Source organism: Pipistrellus kuhlii, unplaced genomic scaffold (assembly GCF_014108245.1).
Source record: "Pipistrellus kuhlii isolate mPipKuh1 unplaced genomic scaffold, mPipKuh1.p scaffold_m20_p_14, whole genome shotgun sequence".
NCBI classification, from domain to species: domain Eukaryota; kingdom Metazoa; phylum Chordata; class Mammalia; order Chiroptera; family Vespertilionidae; genus Pipistrellus; species Pipistrellus kuhlii.
Genome location: NW_023425449.1, coordinates 47,401,538 through 47,415,111, shown reverse-complemented (window position 1 = coordinate 47,415,111; position 13,574 = coordinate 47,401,538). Strand labels below are relative to the sequence as shown.

Below are 13,574 nucleotides of genomic sequence, written 5' to 3'. Positions count from 1 at the left end.
GCTTTCAACTTCGGATTTTTTTTCCAGTGGAAAGAGTGAAGGAACACCTGAAACTGTGCTTGGAGAACAAGAACGGCGTGGTGCAAACTGGCGAGTTGACGGTGGTGCTGGACGGGTTGGCGATTGAGCCAGAAAATCTGACAAGATGCAGCCCAGCCCCAACCAGTAAGCTTCTGTGTGTCTGCAAAATTCAGAGAACCATCAGCAGGAGGTATAAAATCCTTTTCTCTCTTTCTCGTTGTTCAGGAGAAATACAGAACGGTGATGCCCTACGGGAGAACGGAGAGCCCTCGGCCAGGACGAGCAGGTAGAGCATCCCCGCCTTGAGGCATCTGTGGCCTCAGCTTAGCGTTTGCCTCGGAACTTAAAACGTCCCTTCGGTTGACTTCCTGGGAAAGCAGTGTGAAGCCAGCTGTATTGGGATAAGGCGCTTCCACAGCCCGCAGCCTCTGGCCTGCTGCTCGTCCCGCAGGCTGTCCCGCGAGGACGTGCTTTATCAGTGCAGTGGGACAGCACGGGCCCTCTGTCTGACGCCCATGCTGGAGGTGTCGGACTCCCTTCTTTTTCACTGCACGTGGGCGTTCCCAGCCTGCGCGTGCCAGGTTATGGCTGGCCGTACAGGGATCGGGCATCTTCTGCTCCCTGTGGACCATGGAAGAGAACACGTGGTCTTTCCCCAGAGACCAGCCTGCGTTTATCATCCGCTTCATTTATGTTTGATGGTAATGAAGAGAGGCTTCTGCTGGTGGCAGTCAAATAGGAATGCAGGCGGGTAACAGGTGGACTGTAATGGAACGACCAGAACTCCAGAGGGAGACTGCTGCTGGGAGAGGCCCGTCCCAGCACGGCCGCCTCCTCGCAGTCACAGCTCCCTGCTCCCGCGGGCCTGAGCAGAGGTGGTTGGCTTGAGTGAACGTATTTAGTGTCCATGTTGGAATTTACTGCCCAGGAGGGTCACAATATCTGCTTTTGCAGTTGTGGTTTCTGTATGTTTCTAATTTCTGCTTTTTGCAGTTTTCAAATGTCGATTGTAAATTATTACTAATTTATATTTGATGGTAATGAAGGGAGGCTTTCTTCATTAATCTCTACAATTATGAGACTTTTCTGATCAATAGAATTACAATATTTTGAAATTGATTTTGTTTCGCAAGTATTTTGAAGATATTTCAGAGCATCTATATATATAAAAGGCTAATATGCTAAGTTCCATCTGCGTAATGACATCACATAGCAGCGCTCGGCTTCCTCTCCCTAGCAACTAGCCTCCTTGCAGTTTCTTCAGCTCAGGAGCATGACTTGCTTTATAGCCAGGTGGAATCATTTCACAGTATAACCAAATGTCTGTGAAGTGTTTTCCTGTGCCTCATCTCATTTGATCCTCACAGAAGTCATGGAGTAGGTAGACAGGAGACTTGGTGGGATCCTATTTTCTTTTCGTTAGCTGGAAATCAGAGATTTAGAAAGCTTAGAAACTTGATCTGACTGAAAAGAAGAAATGGCCTTGAAAATGACTTCAGGTTTTCTCACTGCACAGAATATAGTCAAACACTGCTGCAGTTAATATTTCACCCTTTGTTCTCCCTGTGTGATCTACAATAATAATCTGCTTCGTGTTGATATTTACTGCTGTTTCACTGGCAGTTACCTGTAAGAGAAGTTGGGTGCTTCACTGGACTGGAAAAAGTTCAGGTACATCAGAAAGCAGATCTAATTAAGCAAGTTTATCTATATATAAAGCTATCACTGTCACTGTCAATTGTGAATTTGGTTGACACTTCTATTTTAGAGAAAGGATAAATAGTGATATTAAAATATTTCTTCTAATTAATTTCCTTTCAATGTACATGAATTCGTGCATTGGGCCAGTACTTTAAAATTAGTATTCTTAGACTTAAGTATTTAAAATGTACAATTTGAACATTATTTTGAGGGACAGAATTTATTTTGATTTAGTATAGTTGTATTTTTCAGCACAGATTTATCTGGTAGTATGGGATATGCTTAGAACCAAAAGTAATTTAAATCTTTATGTAAGAAAGATTGTGCCCTGTATTTGTTCGTTGCTCTCTGTCATTTTATTTGAATGTGAAGAACTTGGTAGGTTTTTCTTATGACCATTTTGAGGAGAAGTTGTTGAATTGTACTGAGTTCACTGAAGTCAGACATCTTGCTTCTGAAGGTTGACTGCTGAAGGTGCAGGTGGAGCAGACAGCCGAGCGCCCGCTCCCGCTGAGGTGCAGAACTGCTACTCCCGCGTGGCGAATGGAGGTAGCACACCTTCCTCTCCAGCTCCGGCTCCGGCTCCGGCTCCGGCTCCAGCTCCAGCTCCAGCTCCATCTCCAGGTGCTGCCAGACCCCAAAACACACCAGCTCCCAGACCACGCACAGCTGAGCCCGTCGGTGACACTGGTAAGTCTGTGATAGGGCGCATGTGCGTGGAGATTCCGGGACACTGCCTGTGCCCACTCTCCTCTTGGTGCAGTCTTTCCTGTCCTCAGCTCCACGGTAGCAATTCAGATGACAAGGCCTGAGCTTTTTGGCAGTAATTTTGAATTTTCTAGATTACTTTGCGAAATACACCCAAAATACATTAATTTAGAGATCACAGCACATTTCAGTAAGCAAAATGTACAATTTCTTAAAAATATATTTTATTGATTTTTTACAGAGAGGGAGAGGGATAGAGAGTTAGAAACATCGATGAGAGAGAATCATCGATCAGCTGCCTCTTGCACACCCCCTACTGGGGATGTGCCCACAACCACGGTACATGCCCCTGACCTGAATCAAACCCAGGATCTTTCAGTCTGCAGTTCGACGCTCTATCTATTGAGCCAAACTGGTTTCGGCCAAAATGTACAATTTTTCACTCTATTCTGTATCTAGTATGTGATATCTACTGTAGATTTCTAGGCTTTATAAAAGTACAATCCTATATAGTAAGAGAGGAATATGCTAATTATTTGTTACACCGGAAGGCATAACGACGGATCACGGATCAACAGGAGGCTGGGGCAGTGAGCTACAAGCATCTCTGCCCCAGGCAGTGGAGAGCTGCAGAAAGGGGCAGGGCAGCCAGCTATGGGAGGTGGGGGGAAGGATCTACAGGAGGACAGGGCAGCGGGCGGAGCTACAGGAAAGTGGCATTGAGCTACCGGTGCACAGATTTGTGCACAGGGCTACTAGTGTGATTCATAATAGGGAATGTATTTCTAAAAGGACCTAAGTGACTTCATGGACTTGTCGGTAATGAATGGTTCCTGTAACTATAGTCTACAAATATTTTATTTCTTGGCATGTAAACTGGTAAGAAAATGTGCTGTCAGAGAGTTTTGTGTTTTCCAAGAGTTAAGTGTTCTGTTATGGAAGGAAGATTCCTCTGATCCTACTTTTCAGTGGACTTTGCTGTAAATTTCATGGATTCTTTTTGTTGTTATTTTCTTTATACATTAACTCTTCCAGACAGATCTCTTAAAATTCGAACATTTTAGGTCTTACTGAGATGACTATCGTGTGTGCTGGGCTGGAGTCGGGTCTCTTGGTCCCAGAGCCTGTGTTCTGCCCAGTGTTTTCTGTTTATGGCAAGTTATTCAAAAGTAGAAGCATGAAGAGAAGCGACTCAGTGATTAAATGAAAACAGGCTGATTTATCAATGAGACGATCTGCATTTACACTTGAGGTTGGGGGGTACTTACCATGTGTTATCCTCAGAGTTTTTGTAAACATTGGAACTGACATGAGTTTTTAAAAATTTAATTGGCCTATTAATGCTTCTCCCTTAAAAATATATTAACTTGCCGAAACCGGTTTGGCTCAGTGGATAGAGTGTCGGCCTGTGGACTGAAAGGTCCCAGGTTCGATTCCGGTCAAGGGCATGTACCTTGGTTGCGGGCACATCCCCAGTAGGGGGTGTGCAAGAGGCAGCTGGTCGATGATTCTCTCTCATCGATATTTCTGACTCTCTATCCCTCTCTCTTCCTCTCTGTAAAAAATCAATAAAATATATATTAAAATATATATATATAAATAAACTTGCCCTGACAGTGGCTCAGTCTGTTGGAGCGTTCTTCCGTGCACCAAACAGTTTCAGTTTCAATTCCTCTGGGCCAGTACAGGAGGCAACCAATCAATGTTTCTCTCCCACACCGATGTTTCTCTCTCCCCCGCCTCTCTAAAATCAGTAAAACATATCCTCGGGTAAGCATTTAAAATATCTGTATGAATAAATAAACTTAAAGACCCTCGGAACAAAAATAGGTAGAACTTTTTGTTAAATTAAATAAATTCCAGGTGGCTGAGAAACGGAGAGAAAAGATATACACCCAGGGTAAAGGCAGAGAGAGACGCATTCCTTTTCTGATTCTGGCCAACTTTCTAGTAAGAACATTTGTTTCAGGTTTCTGCTAGCAGAGGAGGAAAGGGAACGTCTTAGATTATCCAGAATTGTCTGTAAGCAAAGAACAGCTCAGTTAAGATTGTTAATGAGATCCCAGGTGCGGAGCTGAGTGAAGAACCAGTGTGAGCAGCGTCCTCGCTGATTCCAAGAGTAAGTGCAGTAATTAAGTCTCCTAGGACAGAGGTCAGCAAACATTAGTCCACAGAGCCAAATATCAACAAGACAACGATTGACATTTTTTTTGAGAGTCAAATTTTTTAAACTTAAACTTCTTCTAATGCCACTTTTTCAACATAGACTTGCCCAGGCTGTGGTATTTTGTGGAAGAGCCACACTGAAGGAACCAAAGAGCCGCATGTGGCTCGCGAGCCACAGTTTGCCAACCACAGCCCTAGATTCCATTCCGTGTTATCTACCCTGATTCAAATAGTACAAGTTCTGTTTTGTTTTATTTTGTTAATTCTCACCCGAGGATATTTTTTCCATTGTTTTTTAGAGAGTAGGAAGGAGGTAGGGAGAGAGAGGGAAAGAGGGAGGGAGGGAAGCAGAGGGGGGGCGGGGGGGATTGGACCTACAACTCGGCTACAAGCCCTTGATCAGGAATCAAACCTTCAACCTTGGTGTGCAGGCCAACACTCTATCCACTAAGCAACACCAGCCAGGGCAAATATTACTGTTTTTAAAATTACCTGAGGACATAGCTATAGGAAGGACCAAAATTTTATTTCTTTAAAATGTCAGCACATGGAAAAATGGTTTATCTGAGTGCCAGTCCTTCACAGTGAAGCATGAATCCAGGGCTCTGTGGCCAGAGGGGTTTAAACTATGTAACTCCCTTGCAAACTCTCCAGAGAGGTTGTACAAAATGGAAATATCGCCTTGTGTAGGTGCCCCCGCTGTTCCCAGGAGTAATTCGAAGCGGGGGAGGGTGTGAGCGCGCCGGAAGGCCTGCCTCGCCCGCACCTGGGAGCAGAGTGGGCAGCGCATGCTTTCTGCTGCCGCAGCTGCCTGAGCCCAGTGCTGCAGGGACCGCTGGCCGCAGGCACTGACACGTGCTGTGTGGCTGCCAAAGGGGCAATCTCTTCTTTAACCCACAGCTCGTCTGTGATTTAGAGACTTTACATGGGAATAATTCCCCTTGGTTGTCCTTGTGAGAAACCCCAAGGTGAAAATAAGACACGTGAGGAGCCGGAATGAAAGCTCCGCCCAGGACATTCACAGGAAACAGAGGAGCCCAAGGCCATCCAGGTGCCTGTTCTGGATGTGCGCCCCGTTTCCCCCCAGAACCGGCTACGTAGCTGTGGGGGATGCCAGTGCTGGAAGAGCCGAGGCCGAGTGCTCGGCTAGGGAGGGTGCCGGGTAGCCCCGGCTCTGCCTCCGCCTGCCCTCGCGGTGTGGACTCTGTCTCAGAGTTGTGCCGTTTGTCTTCTGTGCCTCGATGGCCTCAAACATGCCTCCACCCAGCACAGTGACGTAGCACCTCTGACTATTGTTGGTGACATCTGACGAACTGTGCACTGCGTCATTCCATTGGCCAGTCTGCAGCTTCCGGAACCCGCTGTGGCAGCCGCCGCTGACCCATGCCTTTCCTTCTGTCTGTCAGCCCTCAGTGGGAGGATGAACCCAGGCATGTTTTCAGGGAATGGTTTTTTCTTTTAAGGTCTTAGTGCAAAATTGTATTCCTCTTTTGCATGAAGGCCTTTAAACATTAGTTTCACTGTTAGAATGGGGGCAGGAGCGTGCATGTTCTGTGTCTGTCACACGACAGGTTTTAATCCCTTACCTTCAACACCACAGTCCTCAGACCTTTAGAGCCGAGGGGTGTATGTTTCGTAAACGCATTGGCTGGCAGAATAGCTAGCACTGGTTTGAGAGTGCTCTGAGTTTGCTGTGCTTAGGACGAGTGTGGGCCCCGGTGTGCTTGGTGTTATGTCGTGTAGCTGAGTCCTGTCACCGTTCGGAGTCCACAGAGGTATGAGGCGTGGACACCAATGGGCGGGCTCGAGACAAAGGGTTCCCAGTCAGAAGGTGCATGCCAGCTCCCGTGGGGCTGAGTCTTGAGTGAGTGATTGTTTGATATGTTTAGCTGCTATGAACATTGGTCGTCGTTTTAAGCTAAATGGTAGGAGTCAGTCATGATGTGAAGATTAGACCTGGCTTCTCACAGGACGAGGTTCAGATCCCAGCTCTGCCACTCCACACAGTGACCAGACTTCCCAAAATTCAGCACCTCTGTTTCTGAAAGAGGGTATACTCAAGCTACTGCTTACAGGATTCCTTCAAATTCCTTTAAATAGTCCTTGGACAGTGGCAGACTTTAAGAGAAATACTATTTTCTTTTCTACTTCTTCCCTCTGTCCCTAGCCTGTAGTGGCAGATAACCTTTTCTAATACAGAATTACTAGAGGCCCAGTGGAGTCCCTTGGCCTGGTCTCCGGAGATTGGGCCGAAACCAGCAGTCAGACATCCCCTGAGAGGTCCTGGAGTGCAAGAGGGCACTCTGCAAAGTTGCTGTCACTCAACAGCTCCTGCATTGAGCATATGGTGGTCAGTGCAAATCATAGCTACCGGCCAGTTAGCCAGTCGGCCAGTCACTTAGGCTTTTATATATATAAACTAGAGGCCTGGTGCAAGAAATTCGTGCACAGGGGAGGGGAATGCCCCTCTGCCCTGCCTGCACCCTCTCCAATCTGAGACCCATTAAGGAATGTCCTTCTTACAATCCAGGACTACTGGCTCTCAACCACTCAATTCCCTGCCTGCCAGCCTGATCACCTCTAACCGCTTCTGCCTGCCAGCCTGATCACCCCCTAACCACTCCCCTGCCACCCAGATAGATGCCTAACTGCTCCACTGCTGGCCCGATTGCCCCAAACTGCCTTCCCCTGCTATCCTGGTAATCTCTAAATGCCCTCCCCTGCAGGCCTGGTCCCTCCCAACTGCCCTCCTCTGCAGGCTTGATTGCTCCCAACTGCCCTTCCTTGCAGGTCTGGTCCCTCCCAACTGCCCTTTCCAGCTGGCCTGATCATTCTCAACTGCCCTCCCTTGCAGGTCTGGGTTCCCTCTCAACTGCCCTCTCCTGCAGGCCTACTCACCCCTAACTGCCCTCTCCTGCTAGCCTGGGACCCTCCCCCCAACTGCCCTCCTCTGCCGGCCCAATTACCCCTAACTGCCCTCCCCCACTGGCCTGATTGCCCACAACTGCCCTCCCCTGCCAGCCATCTTGTGGCGGCCATCTTGTGTCCACATGGGGGAAGACATCTTGTGTCTTGGAATGATGTGGTCAATTTGCATATTATTCTTTTATTAGATAGGATTAGAGGCCCACTGCACAAAATTCATGCATTGGTAGGGTCCCTATCGGCTGCTGGCTGCCAGCCGGGGCCTCCCTTCCCGGCTGCTGGCTGCTGGGGCTTCGTTCTGCATGCCCTCCCGCCCCACGGTCAGCACGTCATAGTGAGTAAAAGGGGACATATTAGGCTTTTATATAGAGAGAAGATTGTTTTATTCATAAAGCAGACTGTAGTTCAATATGGCAAATTTTGGGCATGGCTAACTGGTTTCACGTGTTTATTGGACTTCTGTTTGTGGCATTTTGCTTTGCAATAATTATCGATTCACAGGAAGTCCCTGTGACGCACAGGAAGGTCTGCTCCCTCCACCACCTTCCATGGAGCTGCTCGCAGGACCAGTGAGCGCTGGGCACGAGGGCATGCCGCGAGTTCGATGCCAGGCTTCAGGAGGCATGGTGCTGCCTTTGGGGTTTTTGTTCTAGTTTTGAGTCACGGTCAGAGTGTGGCCTCCTGGTTGTAGAATTGGGGACTTAGTTTTGGCGTTTACAAATGTCAGGTTTTCCAAAAGTTCTCTGTGTTTGGATGGAATATATATATGTATTGTAGAAACTCAAACTACCGCTCTACCTCCGGAATTTATTTAGGTCAGGGCATTGATTGTGTTATTAAATCCTTCATATGTTAATTATATTAGTATTCCAAAGTTATTCTAATTACACTTCAAACAGTAATTATATTTCTATTAATGCTTTGTTATCTGCATAGTTTTGAAAGAGGTGTATTTAGTTCTTTTTTAATTTGTCTTTAATTTATTGGTTCAACAAATATTTTTTGTTTTCATATGCCAGGTGTTTTGTATCTGTTGGGAATACAAAAGTGAAAAAATCTGACCAAATTTTTGCATTCTGCACTTTAATTAAAAATAAGTAAACACAAATAAATAGAATATTTCACAACTGAGAAACCCACAGTATAACATGGAGCCGGTGGGGCGGGCAGGGACGGCATCGGATTGGACGCTCCAGACGCTGTCCTGACGGCGCCCCTGAGCAGACTCTCCCCGAGGGGAAGCAGTTAGCCTGGGAGGGAGGCCAGGTAGCACTGTGCAACCAGGTGTGGCCGTGGGGAAGGTGTGGATTGCATTTCCCAGGGGCGTGAAGATGGGTTATCTGGTCAGAGGGTGGGCCGTGTGGACGAAGGACAGGGCTGTTGCTGTAACCTAAGCAGGAGTGGTGGCCGGGCAGTGGCACGCTGGGCACCCTCACTGTGGCTCTTGCAGGGCACCGTCTGCTCCACGGGCCCAGGCCCGGGCCGCGCTCATGCTGGGCACCATTTCATCTTGTTCTACTGGGAAGATGCTGCCACCTTTTCTCGTGTGGACATGAGGGCTCACACGGAGGAGCACACATGGAGGAGGCGGCCTCTGAGAGCACGGCGGGGAGGGGAAGAGGGGGTCCTCTCAGCCAGTGTCAGACACGGACGTGGGGGCTGCTCCTCGTCCTGCGCTGCCTGTGTCCTCTCCAAAGCCGTTCTCTCCACACCCGGCAGGACCCACTGACCTGCCCATGTGCACTGAGGTCTGACCGCTGGGGGCCCGCCCGCTCACCCACTCTGTCTGCAGGCTGGCCTGGCACCCAGTCTTCCTTGGCCCTCCTGTGTCAGAGCTGTGGTGTGTGATCTCATCAGTTTTGTTCAACTGTCTGCTCTCTTTCCAGTTGTATTAACTTCCTTTTCCAGGTCCTGGGGCTGAAACGGACCCAGTGCTGGGCTGGGTCTCTGGACTGGAGAGTGGGCCTGAACACTGGGCAGTCCCTGTAGCGCTGGCTGAGTCAATGCCCCTCGCCCTCCCCGCACCTGCCAGCCACTGTCTGCAGACAAGGGCCACCCTCAAGTCCCTTTATTCCTATGCAGATGTTCAGAATGGTCATTTGGAGGAAAAATATTGTTATCCTAACGTTAGTTTCTCTTTCCTTAGGGTTTTTTTTGTATATAAGGACTTTTTTATATCTCTAAAATGGGAGCACAAAAGATGGAGTCTGTCCTATTTTATGTTCATCAGTCCCTGAGGCCCCACTGTGTTCGCTGTGCTCGGCCTGGTCCTCGGTCACATGGCCTGTTCATTGCCTTGCAGCTAACGGAGAGTCATCCTCGCAGGCACCGGCCCCCCCGGAGGACGCTGCGCCAGGGCAGGCGGGGGCCCCCGAGGACAGTGCCCGGGCCACCCCTGGCCCTGGGCCCCCCAGGGAGGAGGCCCCGGGTCCAGAAGCGCCGGTGCCCTCCGAGCGCAGTGGCGGCGGCCTCCTGGATGGCGATGGCGCGGCCGTCGGGGCCGGGACCTGCAACCTGGACGCTGCAGCCTCTGCCGCCGGAAGCAGCTCGGCCTCGGAAGCAGCCAAGCTGCGGCAGCCAGGTGGGAGTGTGGAGCCCGGGCGGAGCGCCAGCCCAGAGAGCCTGCCCTCCGGGTACGTGCCCTCCCCTCCCCTCCCCTCCCCTCCCTTCCCTTCTCTTCCCTTCCCTTCCCTTCCGAGTGTCAGACTTCCTGGCGATGGCTCTGCCTGTGTGAGTCCGGCTGATGGTGTGCAGGGTGAGCCATGGCACACGGTCCCCCTGAAGCTTGGGCAGAGGGCAGAGCGGCAGCTGTGTCACCGACAGGCCCTCCTGACCCTCTGCTTGGAGCCCCTTTTCCTGAGTGTGACCGTGGCTACCCCAGCACGGCCTCCTCTCTGCAGCCTCTGCGGTCCGCCCCAGCACCCCCACTCAAGAACTCTCAGTCCCGAGTGGGGGGTCACCCAGCTCCAGACCCGGTTCTCACGGCTCTGCGGTGGTTTTTGATCCTCTGCATCTCCCACGGCATGACTGTGGGGAAGAGCCTGCCTCCACCTGGCGTCTCCCTCCCGTGTCATCCAGCTGCTCATGCGGCTGCTTGGCTCGGAGGCTTTAGCATGAATGGGTCCGTGCCTTTGCGTTTGTGAGAATTTGGGACCAGAGGCTAGAAAGGGGCAAGCAGGTCTCAGCTGCTCTGAGCGGCATCACCTGCTCAGAGACCACACGCAAAGCTGGAGGCGTGGCTGGAGCCTCCACTGCTGCGGGGCATGGCCTGCACCTCAGTCCTGTGCAGCCACCGCAGAGGTGGCCCCGGTCCTGTCCGCCCACCGCGGAGGCGGGCCCGGTCCTGTCCAGCCACCGCGGAGGCGGCCCCGGTCCTGTCCGCCCACCGCGGAGGCGGCCCCGGTCCTGTCCAGCCACCGCGGAGGCGGCCCGGTCCTGTCCGCCCACCGCGGGCCCGGTCCTGTCCGCCCACCGCGGAGGCGGGCCCGGTCCTGTCCAGCCACCGCGGAGGCGGGCCCGGTCCTGTCCGCCCACCGCGGAGGCGGGCCCGGTCCTGTCCAGCCACCGCGGAGGCGGCCCCGGTCCTGTCCAGCCACCGCGGAGGCGGCCCCGGTCCTGTCCAGCCACCGCGGAGGCGGGCCCGGTCCTGTCCAGCCACCGCGGAGGCGGCCCCGGTCCTGTCCAGTCACTGCGTAGGCGGCCCCAGTCCTGTCTACCCACCGCGGAGGCGGGCCCGGTCCTGTCCGCCCACCGCGGAGGCGGGCCCGGTCCTGTCCAGTCACCGCGGAGGCGGCCCCGGTCCTGTCCGCCCACCGCGGAGGCGGGCCCGGTCCTGTCCGCCCACCGCGGAGGCGGGCCCGGTCCTGTCCAGTCACCGCGGAGGCGGCCCCAGTCCTGTCTACCCACCGCGGAGGCGGGCCCGGTCCTGTCCAGTCACTGCGGAGGCGGCCCCGGTCCTGTCCAGTCACTGCGGAGGCGGCCCCGGTCCTGTCCAGTCACCGCGGAGGCGGCCCCGGTCCTGTCTACCCACCGCGGAGGCGGGCCCGGTCCTGTCCAGTCACTGCGTAGGCGGCCCCAGTCCTGTCTACCCACCGCGTAGGCGGCCCCGGTCCTGTCCAGCCACCGCGTAGGCGGCCCCGGTCCTGTCCAGCCACCGCGGAGGCGGCCCCGTCCTGTCCAGTCACCGCGGAGGCGGCCCCGTCCTGTCCAGTCACCGCGGAGGCGGGCCCGGTCCTGTCCGCCCACCGCGGAGGCGGGCCCGGTCCTGTCCAGTCACTGCGTAGGCGGCCCCAGTCCTGTCTACCCACCGCGGAGGCGGGCCCGGTCCTGTCCGCCCACCGCGGGCCCGGTCCTGTCAGCCCACCACGGAGGTGGCCCTGGACTCACCTGAGTTTTTGCCCATGTCCTTCCTTTGCAGCCCCAGGACCATGTTCTCCAAAACCAGGCAGAGGAGTCCCCACAGTTAGTGAGGACAAGGAGGAGGGGTGGGGAGCAGGCCTGTTCCCGGCTCAGCTGCCAGGAGGGTCTCCAGAGTCACGTGAGGAAGGGCCCTGCCCTCCTGTGTGTGTGGCAGCTGGGGGCGAGGGAGTGTTAAGAGTGTGTGTGCGTGTGTGCACCTGTGCACTCTGTCAGGGAGCAGCATCAGTAAGTGAGGGCGTTTCATGGGGAAATCAGCGAGGCCTCCCTAATAAAAAAGAAATCAAACTTAACTGGATCCTTGTGTTTAAGACAAAAATACTTTCTATTCTTTCAAATTGGAAACAAGCATGTTAAAACTCAGGAATACCAAGTCTTTATTTTGTACTACAAGCCCCATGCTCAGGCCCTGGAGCCACCTCTTTCTTTGGGAGCTGCTTTTTCCGCTCCAGCCCCTCCTTCCCACGCTGCCAAGGCCCTGAGAGACCAGGAGTGGGGCAGAAGGCCGGTCACTCTGTGGCTGAGTATGCAAATTAACCACCGCCTTTGTTGGGTTAATTTGCATATCACTCCTGATTGGCTAGTGGTGTAGCAGAGGTACGGTCAATTTACATGTTTGTCTGTTACTAGGAAAGATGTTTAAAACGTTTCTTCTATATCATATGGAAAGACTGGAGAGGAAGAGGCAGGGAGCACAGAAGAGAGTGTGAGATGGGGAGTAGAGTCTCGAGTGGAACAGGGAAGACACAGTAGGGTGTCTGCAGACTTTCCGGCTCCCCTCAGGCCAGAGCGGGACAGCTGTGCACAGAGGCGACCCTGGTGCCCAGGGAGGGAGGCCCGCAGGGAGCGGGGCCCTGGCTTCTGCAGGCCGCACCTGCTGGTAGCTCAGATGCATGGTTTTGAAATTGCAGGCAAAACTGGCTGTCACTTCCCTGACATTTGTGCCTCGGGCTTGCTGTTAGACTGAAAGTTCCTCTGCCCCAGTGTCTTCTTAAAAACATGACACATTCTGCCCTAGCCGGTTTGGCTCGGTGGATGGAGCACCAGCTTGTGGACTGAAGGGTCGATTCTGGTTAAGGCACATGCCTGAGTTGTGGGCTCTATCCCCAGTGGGGGGCATGCAGGAGGCAGCCGATCAATGATTCTCTTTATTGATGTTTCTATCTCTTTCTCCCTCTCCCTTCCTCTCTGAAATCAATAAAAATATGTACCTAAAAAATAAAAATATTACATATTCTGTCTTCTTCTGCTGACTGTACTTACAGTGTTAATGAAAGGAAAAATGTAAGAACTTAAGAAAAGCACTAATAATTGAGTAAAGAAATAATAATATGTATATATTTAGACTTTTAAAGTGAAACCTGTAATTCCTTGGTTATAACGGGGAGTCATGTTTCAGATTGTCTCATTTGTTGTCTCTTACTTACATTTTTGCATTTTTTAAAGGTGGGAGCAGAGGAAAGACCCTCACGGGAGAACCTATTACGTGGATCATAACACTCGAACGACCACGTGGGAGAGGCCACAGCCTTTACCCCCAGGGTAAGGTGCAGCTGACTGTATCCGGGTGTTTCTCACACTCCGGCCTCCGCATTTACTTCCTGCGGCAGAGCGTGACTCATTCTGCACATTGTTTC

General features: G+C 52.1%; 1 protein-coding gene across 12 annotated transcripts in view; it reads left to right on the top strand.

Moving 5' to 3' along the window:
• WWP1 (WW domain containing E3 ubiquitin protein ligase 1) overlaps positions 1–13,574 on the top strand; it is a 78,078-nt gene that overhangs the window by 44,501 nt on the left and 20,003 nt on the right. For 7 of the 12 annotated variants that reach the window (XM_045581578.1, XM_036437344.2, XM_045581569.1 and 4 more), the window contains 5 exons: positions 28–165; positions 247–307; positions 2,183–2,412; positions 9,824–10,154; positions 13,384–13,479. In XM_045581578.1, the coding sequence (XP_045437534.1) occupies positions 28–165; positions 247–307; positions 2,183–2,412; positions 9,824–10,154; positions 13,384–13,479 (856 nt within the window). Of the gene's footprint in view, positions 1–27; positions 212–246; positions 308–2,182; positions 2,413–9,823; positions 10,155–13,383; positions 13,480–13,574 lie in introns of all 12 variants that reach the window. The other 5 variants (XM_036437347.2, XM_036437345.2, XM_045581574.1 and 2 more) reach the window with 5 other exon arrangements.